The sequence below is a fragment of the Mercurialis annua genome, linkage group LG1-X (assembly GCF_937616625.2).
Source record: "Mercurialis annua linkage group LG1-X, ddMerAnnu1.2, whole genome shotgun sequence".
NCBI lineage: Eukaryota > Viridiplantae > Streptophyta > Magnoliopsida > Malpighiales > Euphorbiaceae > Mercurialis > Mercurialis annua.
This window is the reverse complement of record NC_065570.1, coordinates 58,030,338-58,041,793: the sequence shown is the minus strand read 5'-3', so window position 1 is coordinate 58,041,793 and position 11,456 is coordinate 58,030,338. Positions and strand designations below refer to the sequence as shown.

Genomic DNA, 11,456 nt, shown 5'->3' with positions numbered 1-11,456 from the left:
AAAAAATTGTGGTTTATTAAAATGGATAAGTATTTTAAAAAAAGTGAACAATTATTTTAGGACAAAACTAGTAGTAATTAATGTGGATACGTGAATAAATATATACATAAATTAAAATATATTTATTATTTTCTTAATTAATATGCTTTAGTCTAAAACGATTAATATTATAGGATGAAATGAGTACTGTTTCCTTTCCAAAATAATAGAGCATTTGATAAACACAAAAATTATTATAAATATATTTAAGTTGGTTAAAATTAATAATTTTATCTAATTTTACGATTTTATCCTATTATAATATAATATTAAATATATAAATAGCATATCAATGGCTAGTTTTTCTATTGGTGCATTTTATATTAAAATAAGTTGCAATTAATTCATTTAAACATAACTATGCAATTTATCAAGGGTAAATATATATGAGTTTTAATCTTTAAATTATTTGTCAAAAATAAAAAATAACTTACAATTTAAAACATCAAAAATAATAAAGATATCCAATTAATTTAACTGAAAGAGTATATATTAATGGTAATATGAATATTATAGAGCACTTATTTATTTCAATTCCTATGTCTAACCCTAATATATTGATTAATGAGTTATAGTTTAAAGAGTATAAATGTAGAATAGCATTATGCTAAGATTATAGGTTTCTTTCCAACAGTAAAACACACACTGAGATTGTATTAGACCATTATCTTAAAGTGGTAAGTAACTCACTTGAAGTAGAGCTTATTTGGTGGAGAAGCTACAATTTTCGGTTTAAGCTGGAACTTACTGTTTCTTCACCGATCTATAGTATTTATCATCACTTTATGAGTTTTTTTAATTAAAATATTCTGATTTTATGTGTTATTTTGATGTTTTTTTCTGAAATTTTAAGTTTGTCGGTATGTATTTTAAATTACTCAAAAGATTTCGACGATAGTTCGAGTTTTAAATTATAGTTTCTTGAGGATTTTAAAACTTTTTTGAGTTTGATTGAAATATATCCCAAAACAAAAAGTAGTTATAAATTTCTCTCTAAGTGTAAATGGTGCACAAGATCTTCTCAAATTGTTTTTGCACCGTCAAAGTCTCCTCCTATAATCTTTGTATTGTTTGTTTTATTAATTTTTCAGTAGATCAGTTGTTAGGTTGAATTTGTTGTTTTTAGTTTTTTGACTTTTGATTTATTTTAATATACTTCAATTTTACTATAAAATATATATCTTTGAAAAAAGAAATAGAGCTTATTTAGGTAAATTAACAAAATATTGTAGCTCCACAAAATATAGGTACCTCTTTTGTAGTTTAACCATTGTAAAATTAATTTTTCTATAACATATCAACAAAATATACGGGAGGTAAAATTTCAAAATAATCATATTTGTTGGTGATTTCGAAAATTTATTATTCTTGAAAGCTAAAAGTATTTGCTTTTTAATTGTTGGACTTAAGTAACAATTTGCCCCCTCAACTTGTAAATAATGACAATTAACATATAAATTAACTTTATGGGTAAATCAGTCATAAACTTGGTGACTATGGTCAATTAACCTTATTTTGGCTAATTAACATACAAATTGAGGGGCCAAATTGCCAATTGAAGGACAATTAACTTATAAGTTGAGGGAGTAAATTGTCAAAATGGGATTAATTGATCATAATCCACAATCTCATAATTGATTTACTCATAAAAGTAATTTATGTGTTAATTGTCGAAGTTAAGGGGGACAAATTGCTATTTAAGTCTTAATTTTTATACAACCAAACAATAATTTCTGTTTCCTCAAAGAAAAAACAATAATTTCTCCAGTACATGATGTGCATGAAAATATTTATAAAACAGAGCTCATGACATTAGAATTAATACACGAAATCTCTCTAATAATTTCATCAAGTGCTATATCTTGTTTGAGTATTGATGTATGAGAAACCCCATGAAGCCTTATCACCTTAAGGTCTTGATTTTCCTTACCATTACTCCACATCGTCTCCAATGCTAACAAGCTAGCCATGTTCACCGTCCCATCTCCATCTCCATTAACAACAGTAGGTTGCTCATCAAATCCATTATTTCCACCATAAATCAAACTCTCAGCCGTCTCCACTCCACTCCCAATTATGCACGTAATCGGAACCTCCGGGGCAATTAGCCCTTCCTCCAGTATTAAGGGTAAAATCCGTGATTCATAAGGATAAACCCCTTCAGGAAATCCAATATCGTTAAGAAATTGCGGAATATCATACGACGAATAAGTCGCATTTGGCGTGGTAACCAGTTCGTTGGTACCGAAGATTTTAGGGTTTGGTAAAAGCCATATATTAGTCTCTGAACTTCTCTGTTCTCCTCTTACTAGCAATGGATCCACAAAGGGTACACCAAGTGTATTGCCTGAAGCTAAAGTAAGCATTAATTGAACACTTCCCCCCCATGGGGCGGAAAGTGCTATAAAGTGTTTGATATATTTTTTTCTCCAAGAAATTGAATTTCTGTTGAGGAGTTGAAGTGCAAATAGACCTCCTAAACTGTGGGACAGAATTATTACTGGCTTTCCTCCATTTTGACTGCTTGCCTTTTCTATTACTTGTTTTAGATCTTGTAAGAACTTTGAACCTACCTTACATGGATGACCTTTTGCTGCTAATCCGTATCGAAAATCATACGGAGCTCCGAAGAGTGATTCACCATCAATGTAGCCAATTTCTTGTAGCGATTGCACTAGTGGTGCCATGTATTCCGTGACAGCCCTGTGAGTTCAAAAATTAACCTCTATAATCATCGAGACATTTTTATATTGAACTTAACTTCTTGTATGACTTCAGTTCGCCATTTAAAATTATATATCTTTCGGTGTATATATGGCATTTGACACTATTTAATTCAACATCCTATCATATTTGAGTTTAGTTTTTTTTTTTTCCCCAAAGTTAGAATATATTAATGAAGATGTAAATACAAACAATGATGTGGAATCGAATGCACATGTCTACATTATATACATAGCACATAAAAAAATGAGTTACTTGAGATTAGGGTCAAGGCAGAGAAGTGAGTCGGTTGAGCCAAAATGAGGGACTCTGGTCTCAATCCCAGGGGCATTGCAGTAATCATCCAAATCTTGATGGTAATAGAGCATCAAACGATCAGCCAAACAGTGTGTAAATGGAGGTAGCATGACGCTTGGGTCGAACCATAGCCTAAACCACCCCTCCTTCTGCTTAATTAATGGAAACCAACGGTTGCACAGTAGGCTGGTGGGCTTATAGCTACTGGTTAGTCTAGCTTCCAGCTGATTTCCGCCACTTCCAGGAACTATGATTACAGGGTGGAGCTTAGTAGATGGTTGACACGTGTGTAAGAGCATAATGGCTAATAACGCTATTCCTAATTTAAGTCTGCATATCTTCATGGCTTGTTTTTGACATTGGCTGCCTGAAAGAATGGGATAATCGTAGATACATTTGCAGTGGAGAATATGCCACGCTGCAATTCTCAATTGCCCAATATTTCACAAGAAAACGAATTGGGCTTCTAAACCCTACTTCTACTTATTTCAGAGGCTCAATTTTTATTTTGACCCATAACAAAATGAGGGTAGGTGTCTACACTTCAGACTTCGGAGCTAGATATTTGATTTTGATTTTTTTTATTTGACATTCAATTGTTTTTCTACTTTTTTATGTTTATTTTCTCAAAAATATTTATTGAAAAACTCGTATTTTATTAATTAGATGTGAATTAGTGTAAATCAAAAATATTAAATAACATTAATTATTAGTTTTTCTCTTTTTTATTTCATAAAAGTAAAATTGTGGAATAAGACTTATCTGTTAAATTTAAATTTTGTAAAACTTAATTTCTTTAGTAAAATTCAGAACAGACATATTAAATTTAAAATTTACAACCTGATTATATTTAAAGACTTTTAATATGCTACCAAAACCAATTGTATTTTTTTAAAATACCATACAAATGAAATTCTATTATACCTTTGTATGTCAAAATTAAAAATATACCGTTTATCTTTTCATGTTAATTATTGCTTCCTTTCCAAACTAATCTATACTATATATCTATATCTATACTAGATATAAAAGCACGGATGGGGATGGTGGTGGGGGGGACAATCAAATTTACCAAATAATCTTTTTAAAGTTATTATGTATTTACAGATTTTATGGTCATTAACTAATTGATTATAAATTAAAATTTTAATTTAATAATTAAAAATAGAATGTAATTGGAATTAGAAGTTGATTTGAATATGGATTTAAAGAATTTGATTTCAATAAGACGAATAAAGTTCAACCAATTATTTTGCTAACTAATTTACTATTTTATAGGCCTTTTGGTAAATTTAATAAATAATTTTTGTAGTAATAGTAGATGTATATAAACGAATAAGGGTACTGATTTTCGCATACCACAAATTGATGTTTGTACTCCATGATTTTTTGAGTTAGACAATAGTACCCTTGATGATTGTGATTACTATATGGGTGATAAACAAAATCTCTAAATAATTTGACATTAATTATAAATAAAATAAATTAATGTAATTATAACAAATTTAAATAATAATTAAATTGACGAGTTACATTACGAGCCACGTGCGTAGCACGTAATGCGAAACTAGTAGTACAAAATTTACATATTTTTCTTTATTATATTTTTAAATTAATTAATTTATTATAAGTATTTAAAATACTTTTGGTTGAAATTTAATTTGCATAACAGTTATTTAAAATAAATAAACTTCTTAAAGTTCTTATGGTTATGTTTATCTTGGATATATACCAAATTACCAATATTGCATTTTAGTTGAATAATGGTCGGATGTCAATATTTAATTCATCTTTCCACCTTCTTTCTCTCAATACACTGCATGTTTCATTCAAATGTAACACTTTCATCCGTTAATGTTTATTAGAATTTAGAAATGTGGTTCATGCACTTTGGCATTTTAAATCATCCAACTTTTACAGAAGTATATGATCCATCGCCAAAAATATTTGATGTTTTTTTAAAGGATAAACTACTTTTTAAATTTAAACTTTTACAATTTTCATTAAGTACAACAATTTTTTTTAATTTTGTAATTAAGTCTCAAATGGAATGGTTTTGAAGTAATTAAGTATATTTTTAAATCTGAACTTAATATCTGATTATGTATGCATTATTCGATAACAAGTTGATAATGTTTTTTGACATTTTACCATCTAATTGGCCTATACGGTCTTTGAAGGTGTTAGCTTGTGATAATACGTGACAATGGCACGTAGGTAAAGTTAATGCACAATTTGAAAATGGATATAACTACAATAAATTTTTAATTTGAAATATAATTATAAAAATTAAAAAATTAGTCGGAGTTAATAAAAGTTGTAAAATTTTGAATTTTAAAAAACAATATTTTAAAATTATATAAAATAAAAGGTACAAAAACCCTCGTACTTTTCATAAAAGTACAAATTAACCCTTAAATTATTTTTAAGAACAATTAAACCCTTTTTATTTTTTAATATAGAACAAATAACCCCTTTTATCCAACACCATTAGAAATACTCGTTTATTAATGACATGTCTCTTATAACCATATAAAAAAAAGGTTCAAAAATAATTTTAATGTTTAAAATATTTACCAAAAATTTGAAGGGTTAAGTGTCCAAAACAATAAATTAAAAAGGCTTATATGCTATTTCCAAAAAAATTAGAATATCTTTTTGCCCAATTTGAAAACATCGAGGGTCTAAGAGGCCCAGAAAAAACTTAAAAAATTTATGTGTTTTTTTTGGCCGAAGGTACAAAAAAACCCCTGAACTTTTCGAGAAAGTACAAGACAGCCCTTTTACTTTTTTTGGGTCCAAAAAGACCCTTCAATTTTTTTTCCGAACAAAAAACTCCTTCCGTCCAAAATCTCCGTTAACTGATGACGTGGCACATAAGAAAAAAGTTTAAAAACATCCTTAATGTTTAAAAGACTTACCAATTTTATACTTATGAACATTTTAATCATTTTCACCCTCTTCTTCACTTAAAAACCTCTAAAAAAATCTACTTAATTTTCATCCTAATTAATTCTAATAAAACACTAATGAGATTTAATTGAAAAAAACGAATCAATTTTAAAATCGCCGCCAACTACCGAATCCACCGCCGGAACCCGCCGCAACGTCTATTCAATTTTTTAATTTTTTTTTTCAATCCTAGATGAAAACTGTTCATCCTCAAAAGAGGATGAACACGAGCTGTTCATCCTCTTTTGAGGATGAACAGGTCTTGTTCATCCTCAAATCCTGTTCATCCTCTCAAAGAGGATTATTTTCTTTTTTTAAAAAATGATTTTTTGGTAAGATTTTAAAAAATTTAAGTGAATTCCGATTGAGTTTTGACGTGTCTAATTAAATTTCTATTGGTTTAAATGAATTTCGATGTGTTTAATTAAATTTTTAATTGTGTTTTGTAGTGTTTAATTAAGTTTTAATGTATTTAATTAGATTTCTATTTGTTTTAATTGTGTTTTGAAGTGTTTAATTATGTTTCGATTGGTTTAATTGAGTTTTAAGTGATTTTAACTTATAATTTTATTTAATTATAGATATTTAAAAGAAAAAGATGGTGAAATGTGTTAAAAAAGATTATAAGTATAAATTTGGTAAGTTTTTCAAACATTAAGGCTGTTTTTGAATTTTTTCCATATGTGCCACGTCATCATTTAACAGAGATTTTGGACGGAAGGGGTTTTTTGTTCGAAAAAAAAATTGAGGGGTCGTTTTGAACCCAAAAAAAGTAAAAGGACTGTCTTGTATTTTCCCGAAAAGTTCAGGGTTTTTTTTGTACCTTCGGCCTTTTTTTTTCAATAATTTAAAGATTTTTTTTTATATATCTTTTGCCATTGTATAATGATCCAAGTTTTTTTTTTAAAGTAGTAATTGTATAATGGCCCAAATTTCTTTGTTTGTTTTAATTGTATAATTAACAAATTTCTACATCATTAATGCTTTTGCTAATCAACTGCAAAAGAGTTTTTTTTTTCTTGTGAGACCAATTTTTCTTTCTCCAACACGCATTGTCGTTTGCAGCCAGTATTGGCATTTCAAGCTAATTGTCTCTTTCCCAGTGGGCGCCCATGGATTTTTCTAATATGAGTTGGCCCACTCAACCACTAATTTGCAAGTTGGTTGCCTCCTCATGGAAATTTCTATAAAAAATTATTGGCGAAATAACTCTGAAATATATTTCAAAAGGTTGGCTGTTTTTATCAATATATCTATTTTTTTGTCAATTATAATTTGATTTTGAAGATTTTTATTGTAGTTATAGCTATATAAACTCAATTTTACCAATGGGATCCGATTTTACTCATGCCGTAATCATTGAATGATTGTAGTTTTTGTGATATTTTTATTAAATTAAAAAAATTTAATTTAATTATACCACCACCATACAACAACTTGACTGCAATTTAAATAAAGACATTCGAATCAAGTTGAGTTAGATAAAATAAATCATAAGAATCTTGAGGTGTATTTGAGTTTGTAAGACACTTTTTTGGTACTCATATATGTAGCCGTTTAAAATTTGAGATTAGAATTCGTCTTTCGTTAGAGATTTATACGGTTCGAGTGAGTGTTTATCTAAATACAAAAGGTTTAAAGATATCGTCTCATAATTAATACCTATTCAGAACACCTCTTGTAACTTGTACTCGCTCCGTCTCATTTAAAAAGTCACATATTCCAATTTAGAATGTTCCATTTAGAAAGTCCCATTTTATTTTTGAAATATTTTTCCATTGAATTTCTCTTTTTACTCTTCTTTTAGTCATCTTAAAGGAATTCTATAAAAAATTCCATTATTATTAATAGGGGCAAAATAAAAAAATACATGAAAATATAAAGATAATTTAATATTATGTGTATAAAAATAAATGATACTCTTAAAATGGGATGAAGTGAGTAATAAAAAAGATTTTGAATCATTAAAACTGGCTATTACTAAATTTTTATCAATCAATTTTAAAATTACGTTATCAATAGTAAAGCGTATAGACTTTTAGTACTCCCTCCGTTCTTTTTTAGTTGTCCATTTAGCCAATATTACACATACCAAAATAGTGCTCCTTTTATCTTGATTTATAAGAGAAATACTAATATAACCCTATTAGTTAATAAATGTCTTTTAAGTTAAAACACAGAGTCATTTATTAGGAATGGGTAAATTTGGAAGATAATAGCTAAAATCACATTGAAATCCTAAATGGACAACTAATTAGAGATAAATATATTTTGCTAAATAGACAATTAAAAAAGAACGGAGGGAGTATCAAAAAGCAATTAATAATGGGAAACATTTATGAAACACAACAAGTACTCCCTCCGTTCTTTTTTAGTTGTCCATTTAGCTAATATTGCACATACCAAGATAGTGCTTATTTTGTATTAATTTATAAAGAAAAATACTAATATAGCCCTATTAGTTAATAAATGCCTTTTAAATTAAAACATAGAGTCATTTATTAGGGATGGGTAAACTTGGAAGATAAGTAGCTAATATCACATGGGATTTCTAAATGGATAACTATTTATAGATAAATAAAATTGACTAAATGGACAAATAAAAAAGAACGGAGGTAGCAACTACTAGTACTACTTTCAACTTTCAAGCTAAACAATTAATGAATTAGTCCAAAATAATGCCTATCGGCTTAAGGTTGGGTGTCGCAAATAAATACTTTTGAAATTAAAGGAAGCTGCTCAATTAATTTTTTTTGATGAATAGCTGCTCAATTAATTGCAAACTACATGCGACTTCTTCTGCATTAATTTTCACATTAAGTAATTACTATTCCAAAAACACCGCAGCAGATTTGAGTGTTGACTCCTACATTACTAATTTCCTATATTCAATAGTCAGCTAAAATAATTTCAGAACAAATAAGAAAACAAACAGTCAGAATTATATATTAACGCAATTTTGACTAAAACGTAATTGAACAGATGAATAATAATTTAATTTGATGTTTAATCATTCAACTATAAGATAAATTATATTAAAATTTAAGACTAATGAATTCAAATGCATATCAAAAAAATGAAAGCTCGAATTCATATTAATTGTTACACCAATTTTTTTTTTTTTTTGATAATTTGGAAAGGTTGGAGCGCTTGTGGGAGAAATTGAACCCACGACTTAGCAGTTTACTGCTCAGCGCTTATACCATTTGAGTTATAACTTATTGGTGTTACACCAGATTTTTATACATTCCAAAAAAAGTTAATTTAACAGATGAATAATATCCTTTCAAAAAAAAAATGAATAATATCAATAATACATTACATAACAGTAAATAAGTAAATTTTATCCATTATTTAAAATTATTATTTTATACTAATATGAAACATGATGATTTATTAAAAACATTAATTAATAAATAGTTTCAATCTAAAAACTAATTAAATTGTTAATTAATATAATCTCTATCGATTGAAGATTTGAATCTAATTATATCATCGTGTCATATTATAAATAAAAAATTAATAGTCTTACTATGTCACGTAAGAATTAATAATTATTAACAATTTTGTTTTATGAGATTATGAATAATTGTTGTTTCTCCTTCAAGTTTGGCTGGAAAATTTAAAGATAGACAAAAATAAAAAATGCCGTGAGATGAGTCAGCAAATGGATAAGACAATGGAAGACGTAAAAGTAGAGGCTTAACAATTCAAAACCGAATAAAAGTAATTATTTAATTTTCCAATCATCGTTTCAATTCTTATAGAAAAACACAGCTTTTTTCCAATCCGGTGTGCTCCAGAATAGTCTAAATCCATTTCTCTTTCTTCTTCCTATAATACATATTCAACTCTCCATATTTATATCCCAAAAACTTCTTTTAAAAAAATAAATTAAGAAAGAAAACCGATATCGATTCTCAATAGTTTTAGTTTCAAAATCTTGAATTAGTTGAAAGTATGAGGACCAAGAAGCAAAAGCAGAGCAAACTGATGAAAATAGTTTCAACTCCATTAAGAGTATTGGGGAAAGCAAGAGATCTTTACGTAAAAAGCATCACAGGCTGCGCAACAAGAACATATGGCCATTCGAGATCCATGCCAAAAGGCGAGCTGCCCAAGAGCTATAGCATGGGGTCAACTATATCGAGCGCCAGCGCCGGCGATGACTACGGCGATCTAATTAGGGCTGCGTCCGTTAGAAGTCTGGGACATAAAAACGAGATTGATATGTTATTACAGCAACATAAAGAAGAGCAACAGAAGAAACAACTGCCCAAGAGTGTGAGTGTGGGCATGGGATTTATGGGTCGGATTGATGAAGAAAATGGCGATGAAGAAGGCAGTGTTGGTGGTTCTAAGAGAGCTGATATGTACCCTAGAAGTAGAACTGTTGCTGGAAGATCATCAGGTGCTGCCTTTTGATTACCAAAGGAAATGGAAATTTCAGATTTGGAAGAGCTGATTGCATTGAAAATTAAGGTTTGTTTTTTTGTTGTTTTTTTGGGTTAAAGTGAAAGATTTTGTTTGTAAAGGTAGTTAAATTGTAATTTAGTGTATTGAAGAATGTTTTTCTTGTAATCCAACTCCCAATTGAAAGGAATAAGAACTGAAGATTTTCAACTGTAGGCATCAAACACTGATGCTATGCAAAAGAAATTAGCTTAATCATACTAGTAGAGCAATTTTTAAAAAAGTTTAATTAATTAGGGTTAAACAAGCATTATTACCTTAATAAACTCTTACTGACGTATGGTTTTTTCTAATTTTTTAATAATTAATGATTAGATCAGTATGCAATTTTTTTGTGATTAGGTTTAGATATAATTAAGAAAGTTGTACGGTGGATAATTGTCCATGTTATAATTTTTAATCTTTTTGAAACAATATTAATATAGAATTATATAGCATAATTTTACTATTTTAAAATTTATAGTATGTCAAATTTAAAATTTATATTTATCAATTTTTTCGATTTTATAAACTTTTAGTACAGATTACAGTTTTATATCCACTTTATAGAAAACATTAAGAAGCCACTAAATAAGAATCTCTCACTAGCCATGGAACATTCAAACTGTGCTAGCCAAATTTACCCAACCATTTTTATTTACTTAAACAGTGACGTTTTAGTCTTAAGTCTAACATTGTGGCAGCATTTGTCCACATGTAACATGTTCTTGCCTGTTCGTGAAATGTGTATTAATAATATAATTACATATAGAGTTTAAATTTAATATAAAACAAATTTTTAATTTATAAGTGTACATTAGTGTTAAAATTTGTTAGGGAGAATTTTACAGCCTCGGTATGATTCTATCAATTCAACTTTAAATTTGTCAGCACAAATATAAAAATTCGATAATCAATCATTAAATAGAAAAAAGGTATAATGGCGTAAAAAATCATAAACTTTAGCGTGTTTTGCAAATTTAACATAAACT

The 11,456-nt window shown here is 28.2% G+C and overlaps 2 protein-coding genes across 2 annotated transcripts; one reads left to right on the top strand and one right to left on the bottom strand.

Moving 5' to 3' along the window:
• Nucleotides 1-1,729: 1,729 nt before the first annotated feature.
• On the bottom strand, nt 1,730-3,486 carry LOC126666077 (lecithin-cholesterol acyltransferase-like 1). The gene is made up of 2 exons (XM_050359037.2): nt 3,019-3,486; nt 1,730-2,742 (listed from the first exon to the last, which is right to left on the bottom strand). The coding sequence occupies exons 1-2, from the start codon at nt 3,402-3,404 to the stop codon at nt 1,830-1,832; spliced, it is 1,299 nt and encodes a 432-aa protein (XP_050214994.1). The 5' UTR covers nt 3,405-3,486; the 3' UTR covers nt 1,730-1,829.
• A 6,229-nt stretch (nt 3,487-9,715) lies between these two features.
• LOC126677434 (uncharacterized) lies at nt 9,716-10,635 on the top strand. Its single transcript, XM_050372049.2, has one exon. The coding sequence runs from the start codon at nt 9,973-9,975 to the stop codon at nt 10,435-10,437; it is 465 nt and encodes a 154-aa protein (XP_050228006.1). The 5' UTR covers nt 9,716-9,972; the 3' UTR covers nt 10,438-10,635.
• The last annotated feature ends 821 nt before the right edge of the window (nt 10,636-11,456 follow it).

Excerpts from the sequence above, each read along its gene's own strand:
- LOC126666077 (XM_050359037.2), bottom strand. The coding sequence starts at position 3,404 with ATGAAGATATGCAGACTTAAATTAGGAATAGCGTTATTAGCCATTATG. Across the intron at positions 2,743-3,018 it reads TGCCTTGACCCTAATCTCAA|GGCTGTCACGGAATACATGG; the intron begins GTAACTCATTTT and ends TTGAACTCACAG.
- LOC126677434 (XM_050372049.2), top strand. The coding sequence starts at position 9,973 with ATGAGGACCAAGAAGCAAAAGCAGAGCAAACTGATGAAAATAGTTTCA.